The 8211-nt window shown below is 36.9% G+C and overlaps 1 protein-coding gene across 1 annotated transcript; it reads left to right on the top strand.

Annotated features, from left to right (window-relative positions):
- The first annotated feature begins 4440 nt into the window (after nt 1–4440).
- Nucleotides 4441–5500, top strand: LOC125859071 (uncharacterized). The gene is made up of 2 exons (XM_049538806.1): nt 4441–4820; nt 5176–5500. Exons 1-2 carry the CDS (start codon nt 4441–4443, stop codon nt 5498–5500), a joined length of 705 nt encoding a protein of 234 aa, XP_049394763.1.
- The last annotated feature ends 2711 nt before the right edge of the window (nt 5501–8211 follow it).

Raw genomic sequence — 8211 nt, 5'->3', positions numbered from 1 at the left:
GGGGGCTGATTTGAGGGTAGGGACAAAATAAATTGATTTTTTCAACAAAAAAGTAATTGTAGTTTGAAGTTGGAAGAGAGTTTTGGAAAATGTTTTCCTTAAGTTTTGAAGGGAAGTCATTTTCCTTAAATTTGAGGAAAATGAGTTGATTTGGAAAACATTTTCCAAAACATTTAACCCAACCAAACATGAGAAAATGGAAAAACATTTTCTAGAAAATGTTTTCCTTCATACCAAACACACCCTTAATGTTAGTTTTTCAATTTGTAAAATTTGTAGTAACCTTAACAAGTACACCCTCCTCCATTTAGTTGTCATGTATATTAAAATAGTTGTTCTCAAATACTTGTCAATTTTAAAAATCAAGAGAAAAGTAATTATTTAGTTTCAATTTTACCCTTTGCATTAATTATTCTTGAATTAAGAGGTATGTAAATAGACAAGATAAAAAAAATTAATAAGGAGTATAATAGTCAAATTATAATCCTAATTAATTTTTTCTTAAAGGTTGTGTGAAACCTTATCCCAAGGCATTCATGCTCGAAACTGTGTATGTGAACGTAGGTTCTTGATCGTTCTATCTGACATATTCTGACTCCCCAATATGCTTATGTAATACCCCGTAAGTACCTAGCTCAGATAAGATCAGAATAGTGCAGAAATATGCTGAAGTCTGCAGAAAAGTAACTTTTACGGAATGGATTCATGGCATGTACAAATGCTTATGGACTTTAGATGCCACCAGTGGATTGGACCTCAGAAGTTGAGATTTCAGGACCAAGGTTCACTAGGGGCTTTACGGTTCGTATAAGATTTCACAAACTGTAGAGCTGGCCGTAGACTAGACTTTAGAAACATAGGAAAATTTCTTGAACATGATGAAGAATTTTACAGGTCGTGGAAACATTTATGGCCCATGGAACTGTCCGTACAAAGAAACTTCAGAACTCAGGTGACCCAGATTTTACGGACACTTGTACGAGTCGTACTATTTTATATGGACCGTAGACTAGTCCGTAGAGTTGATTTTCTAAAACCCAAAAAAAATTCCCTCTGACTTCTACGGACCCTTTCACGACCTGTAGATGGTTGTACGGTCTGTGGAGGGCATCCATAGATGATCTCCTACAGTTTTTTATTAGGGATTTTTTAGTCTTTTTCCACTCTTTTAACCCCTAAACTATGCTATTTTGGCCTATTCTAAGTGTGTTAAGTGTTTTCTAAAGACCATAACCTCTCATTCTTTCATAACTCACCTAAGATCAATTTCTTCACTCTCAAGTCTTCTCCCTCAAGCAAGCTAAAGTTCCAGGAACCAAGCCTCCATTGATGAATTCAAACCAGGGTTTCTATCTCAGATATGTAGGAACTTCATCAATGTATTTCTCTTCACCCATTGATTCCAAAGAAAACCTCAATTTCTAAAATTATGAATTCCCCAAGACTAGGGTTTAAGTGATCTTCATGGGTTCTTACTAAATTTCAGTTTCTCCTTCATGATTGATCTGAATTGCATGATTTTGATTATAATCCATGTTTTCAATGATATTTCTATGAACCCATAGTATGCAAGTATTTTCATGATCAAAATTATGTTATTTTTAGATGCATGTCTCAGATTATCATGAATTATGATGCTGTCTAATAAAGTATCTCTCAGTATATTTACAAATATCATGATTTAGATGCTTTCTATTAAAGTATCTTTCAGATTATATTTATGAGCTACTCAGTAATTTATCAAATTGTTAGTATAATTTGGTAGTTTAGATCATTAATGTTTTCAGATTTATGCATGTTTCCTTTTGGAGTATACTTAGCACCGAGTGGACTTTTGGAATAAAAGTTTTCGTTTACCGTACATGGACCTTTAGTAACAACTCCTACGCCCCTAAACTACTTGCTAGTGTAGAATTTGTCTTAAATAGATATTAGCTAGTGGATCCACCTCAACTCAGATATCATGGTCCTTAGGACACTTCATTTTGATGTGGGAGTAGTACACTATAATCTATGAGGCAGCTCATATGATTTATGTCAATTTTAGTATCTCCCATAAATCAACATGTTTTCAAATATTGCATGACCTTGTATACATGAATTTCAGATTAATAAATCTCAGTTTTATGTTATTTTTACTTGGTCAATGTATCAACATGTTTTATATTATGATTCCGAAGTCATGGGTTCCTTTAAAAAACAATTCCAATGCTTGAATTATTTTATATTATGATTGAATTGATGATTTATTATGGTTTTTATGTTGAATTCCCCAAGAACCCATGAAATCCCCTTATTCCCAAATACGATTTTGTGATGTGGGTTTGTTGATGAAAGAAGGATACTATGAGATTATGCTTGTAGTAGTTGGGGTTATTTGAATTATGTTAATATCCATGTTTAATGTAGTGAATTCTAGATGTGTTGATATAATATGAGCTTTGATCCTTGAAAGGGAAAATTATGATATTATGCATGAATTATGAAAGTTTAGTATATGCTTTAAGAACACCTTGAGAGTAAAATGAATATGATTATGATCTAGTTGTTGTGTTGTTGAAAGTTTGTTCTCATATGCACACAATATGATGATTCTAAGGTTGAAAGACTTTCTCACCTATTGAATCTATATGTAGACATGGACGGTGAAAGGTTATTCCGATGCATGATCTAATGAGATATAGTATGAATTATGTTGGATTGAGTGTCAAGACATTCTTCCATGAATATGAACTTAAGTCAAGACTTAATATGAACTCTGTTGAAATTTATGCTTAGCACCGATTGGATATTGATTATGAGATGGAAGCTTTTACGCTAGTTGAGTCCGGCTTCCCAATGAAAGCTTTTACATTAGTTGAGTACGGCTTTCCAAATGGGTTCATTCTATGCTAGTTGAGTCCAGGCTCCCAAAGTATGTCTCATGAGATGGAAACCTTATACCTTAGTTGAGTCCAGGTTTCTACTAGCAATCTCCTTATCCCATAAACTATATACCCCGTAGGTTACTTAGCTAATGGATCCACCAAAGCTAAGAGTATGGTTCTACCTTAGGCAAATAGGACAACCCCTTTTAGGTGTGGGGTAGACACCGGATTCCATGTTAAGCTCACATGGTCTATGTCGGTTAAGGCTACAAGAATATGAATTATGAACTATGGTTTCTCAAGAAGATTTACCTATCATGGGTGAGATTTATCGGGTCTTATTCATGCATTGCACAAGTATGCTTTAAGGGTAATTATGGTATGATCCTCTTATGTTATGATGATCTATGTAATGAATATGCCTATGACTTATGCTTTTCCACGATCACAATAAGATTATGAACATGAATAATGAACTAAGGATACTTCAAGGAAGTATTGCAAGCATGTTTTGATATGAGGTTCTTTGTATGATGTATGCTTAGTTTGGATTGTAGCTTGAAATGCCCTTCCAATACATGTGTGACTAAAGGTAAATGTTCCCTTGTCTATGAGAAATAAGCTAAGGATGAGATCAAAAGATGATAAATATGAATGAGTGCCTAAAATGACTTGCTTAGCATGGGTGGGATTATGGGGTCTTATCCATGCATTGCACAAGCTTGCCTTGAGGTGACTTATGAAGTGTTTCTCTTATGTTATGTTAAACTAGATGCATTGATTATGCCTATGACTACGTTGTTATTTCTTATGCTTATATCCTATGTCTTATGATGATGTCTCTTATGCTTATGACTTATGTTATTGTCTCTTATGATTTTGGTATATGTCTTATGTTGACTAATGCCTCCATTATGCTTATGTTGATGATTTATGCTAGCCATCATATTTAGTACATTATTGTACTAACACATACTTTTGCCTACATTCTTATCAAATGTTGGGTTCGGCGATATTGACTTCCATCCTTGGGGCTAGGTTCGTAGTAGATCAAGAAGAGAAGTTTTGGTGAGTCCTCATAGCATCGAGGACTTTATCACCCTTTCCTTTTTATGTCTTTCTTTTATGTTAGAACTTTTGTATGGGTTGTGTCCCTAACTCTTTTCAAGTATTTGATGGTTTGAGACAAGTGTAATAGACTTCCGCTTCATTTTATGAAACCTTGATTGTATTGAAAAATGTTTTAAATTTCCATACTTCTCTATTATCTTATGTTGTGATATGCTAAGTGGCTTACATGGGGTTGTTAGGGGTTCTATGTGTCATGTTACATCTAGGGGGTACCCCTGGGTCGTGACAAACTTGATAATCAGAGCACAAGGTTTATAATAGTTCTAAGGTGTCTCAAACCACGTCTAGTAGAGTCTTGTTCATAAATGTGAAGCGCACCACATTTATGAATGAGAGGCTATTAGATGTTTAGGAAATTTCACTTCTTCATTCTCTAAGTCATGCCATAGAGTTTAACTCTATTAGGTCTTTCTCCTAATCTGTGCCCGATGATTTTCAGGATATGACCACTATAAGGGCTAACGTTAGAAGGAATGGGGAAGACAATGTGGATCAAGAAGTTCCTCATCAAGCTCCAATTCACCATTTGGAAGAGAAAGTAACAAATGAGAAGTTTAGGTTTGGTGTTCAAATGTTGGCTCAGGTTGGGATAGAAACTCTGGAATTTTATGGGTCAAAAATAGAGGAAGATCCTCAAGAGTTTATAGATAAAGTCTCTAAGGTGTTGGACTTTGTGGGAGCGACTCCGGTAGAGAAGGCGGAGTTGGATTCTTACCAACTCAATGGGGTTGCTCAAGTTTGGTTTAATCAGTGGAAAGATACTAGACCGATAGGAATGGGTCCCATAGAGTGGGAAAGGTTCAAGAGTGCTTTTCTAGACAGGTTCTTCCCTTTATAAATGAGAGAAGCTTTAGTGCTTGAGTTCATTAACCTTAGGCAAAGTAATATAAGTGTTAAGGAATATGCATTGAGGTTCACCCAATTGTCTAAATATGCCCATCCTAGTGTCCGATCCTAGGTTGAGAATGAGTAAGTTTGTGTCGGGTGTATTCGATTTGGTAGTGAAAGAATGTCGTACGGCCATGTTTGATCATGATATGAATATTTCTCGTCTTATGGCTTATGCTCAACAAATTGAGGAAGAGAAACTAGAAGGGAGAGCTAGGGAGAAAAAAAGGTCTAGAAATGATGATGGTGATTTCTCTCATGTGAGGACCGATGGACATGGTCATTCTAGGAATCGACAAAGGTCTTCTGGACAAGATTACTCCAATGTTCCTAAGTATAATGATGATAGGGTGTCTAGTCCTAAATCGCAAGGAATTAGTAATGAGTCCCTATGGCCTTTTCGTGCTAGGTTTGATAGGAGACATGTGGGTAAATGCCTAGCGGGTTCCAATGTTTGCTTCGGTTGTGGTGAGTTAGTCCATAAGATAAGGCATTGCCCTACGGTTGCTAGAAATGAAGGGAATAGTCGTCGTAGGTCTCAACCTTACCTTTCATCTGGTCCAATTTGTTCTGGTGTGAATGCCCCAAAGCAAATTAGGTTCTATGCTCTCTAAGCTAGAGGTGAACAAGAGTGTCCTCCGAATGTTTCTCCCGGTATGTGTTTTATGCTTATTTAGATTTCGGTGTTTCTTGTCTTTTGTGACTTGATAGACTTGTCATGATAGACTTTGATGTTGTCTTTGGTATAAATGGGTTGCATTATGGTTATGTGTATTTGATGGTAGAACCCGACTTGGTCATGATGAGTTTTGGGGTATGTGGATAGATTTGATGAATAAGGTGTTTAAGTAATGCCTAGATGTGTTGAGTGAGTAGATTCCTTTAAAAAGGGTAGAAGTGTAATTCACCATGGTTTAAAATCATCTTGAGTGATGGATGTGAAAGCTTAGTGATGACTTGCTCCGACCCTAGAATTGAAAGAAATAATGCTTAGAAGAGTCCGTATAGGCTTACTCCCAAGGGGGAGATAATGTGCTTACATAGCAAGGTTGTTGGGTGTTCTAGATGTTCATGATTTGGGTTTGCTTGAAATTCTCACCTTGACAGGTGTAGTGAGTTTGGGAAGTTTAGTCCCGGTTTTGTAGGCTCATAAGAGATCTTGAGTGGAGTTGGTAACGTTGCTTGTGAACTAGAGTTGCTTAATGAGTGGAACCGGTGTACCCGATTTTCCATATCTCTTGGATATATAAGAGTGTTGGAGATCTGACATTTATAGATCCCTTAGAAGAGTTGAGAGTTGATGAGAATCTCCCTAATTTAGAAGTACCAATTGGGATCTTAGACCGACAAGTTAATAGAAGAACAAGGAAGTTGCTTCCATGAAAGAGTTAAGGAGTGACCTTTTTGTGAGGGTTTTAGTTGAGGGTGCTACTTGGGAGGCTGAGGGCCAATAAGATGTCCCGTTATCATCATTTCTTACCTTCTACTCCTACTCTAGCTTGAAACAAATAGTTCCTCTTGAGTTTTCTTGTTTTGGGAGTCATGTGTGTTAAATGTGTTTTTCCATGATTTCCTTATGTTATGCATGTTCTTGAAATTCATGTATAGTAAGAAAATGAGTTTTTATGATTAATTTTCCTCATGTTATGTGCATTGAGTAAGAGTTGTCTATATGCTTCATGAGATGAATTGTTGAACATGTTTTAATTATGTTTTTTGAGGGTAGAATTGCATAAAGACTCTATAAGATTTTGTTGAGTATGCTTTTAGCTTTGAGAAGGTAATTCCTCCTAAGAACATGAGAAATGTTGAAATTTCATGCATAATGGGTTGTTAGATGTAGTTCCTACTTCCTTGTGATGCATTGTATATGTTTGAGATGGAGTTGATGTTTCCTCCTTGTTTTGTACATTGTTATGATGTTGCATGCATGATGGGCTGCTAGTCTTGAGTCTTTACTTCTGTAAGGTGTCTAAATCGTCATTCGAGGACGAATGTCCCCAAGGGGTAGATATTGTAACACCATGAAGCTTAGTAGGTTAATTAGGGCTAAGTGAGAAGGCAACAAGTCAAGGGCAAGGGGTAAGAGCCAAGGGAAATGGGCAAAGGGTGCCCCATCTTCCCAAGGCACTGCCCATGAACACATGTGCCTTCATGGATTGTGGTGGCCACCACGGCCCGTGGTGCCACCGTGGTGGTGAGGCAGTAGCCTTCTCGAGGCTTCCCAACTTGACCTCCTCCATACGAGCCACTTCCCGGCTCGTGAAGGCCTTGACGGGCCGTGGGAGGGGTCGTGAGGTTGACTTAGTTTTTAGGGGTTAAGGGGAAGATTGCCTAGCTACTGGATCATGACCACGAGAGACACCACGGCTCATGGAGCCTTACGTGAAAGGTTTTTTACTAGACCTAGAGTTTAGGGTCAACTTCAAATGATCATATCTCTTAGCTCAAAACAAATTAGGTGGGCAATGACCTATAAAATTAAAGGTCGTTGAGTCCTCTTTCTAACGCCACCATGTTTGGCCAATTCCCATCTCGGAGTAAAAAGTTATTCCCGAAATAGTGAAGCACTGTCAGGTGAAATTCTTCACGACCCGTTTGACGGGTCGTGGTGATGATGACGACTCGTGAAGGCCTCCTTCATGCCATTTCAACAGTTTCCAGTAAGGGGAGTTCTAGGGTCTTTTTCCAATTGTTTTAACTCAAAGATATGTCGTTTTGCCCAAGCCTAGGACCCCTATATAAGTCATTTTAACCCCCAAAACTCACCCAATTAAGTCATTTATTCCAAAACCCAAATAATTCCCAAAGTTCATCCTCTCCAAAAATTCTCTCTCTAGAAAACTCAAAGAAGAAGAAGAAGAGGAGTAGGGTCAAGCTAGGTCAAGTCAAGACTCCATTGTACTATATATATATACTGATTTAGTATCAATTAAACAAAATTAGTTAAGGAGTATATAATATAGTTATTTAGTGGAGTATAAATGTAAGGGGTATATGTTTGTAATTATTTTGTTTTTATGAGATATTTACTTAATTTACCCCAAAATTTAACTACTACCCACATAACTCTAACCAACTATCAAACCACCTCTTATAAGTACCATATCACTATTTTATTAGTATATGTATTATACTTCTCTCTTACCATGGGTAGAATAATCCAAGGCCATTTTAACTTCTACATTAATATCCAGCAAACTTGGAGCAAAATACAAATATTGTTTTAGAAAGGGTGCTTACTTGTAAGATCTAGCGATTAATCAAATTATCACATTGGGGATGAACGTAACAGGGAAAGTTGCTAAAACAGATTAACGAACAT

The sequence above is a fragment of the Solanum stenotomum genome, chromosome 3 (assembly GCF_019186545.1).
Source record: "Solanum stenotomum isolate F172 chromosome 3, ASM1918654v1, whole genome shotgun sequence".
Classification (NCBI taxonomy): domain Eukaryota; kingdom Viridiplantae; phylum Streptophyta; class Magnoliopsida; order Solanales; family Solanaceae; genus Solanum; species Solanum stenotomum.
Note: the sequence above shows the minus strand (reverse complement) of the source record. Positions and strands in the feature narration are given on the sequence as shown.

Coding starts and splice junctions, on each gene's coding strand:
- LOC125859071 (XM_049538806.1), top strand. CDS start 4,441: ATGACCACTATAAGGGCTAACGTTAGAAGGAATGGGGAAGACAATGTG. Junction 4,821..5,175: donor AAGAGTGCTTTTCTAGACAG/GTTCTTCCCTTT, acceptor TGGTCATTCTAG/GAATCGACAAAGGTCTTCTG.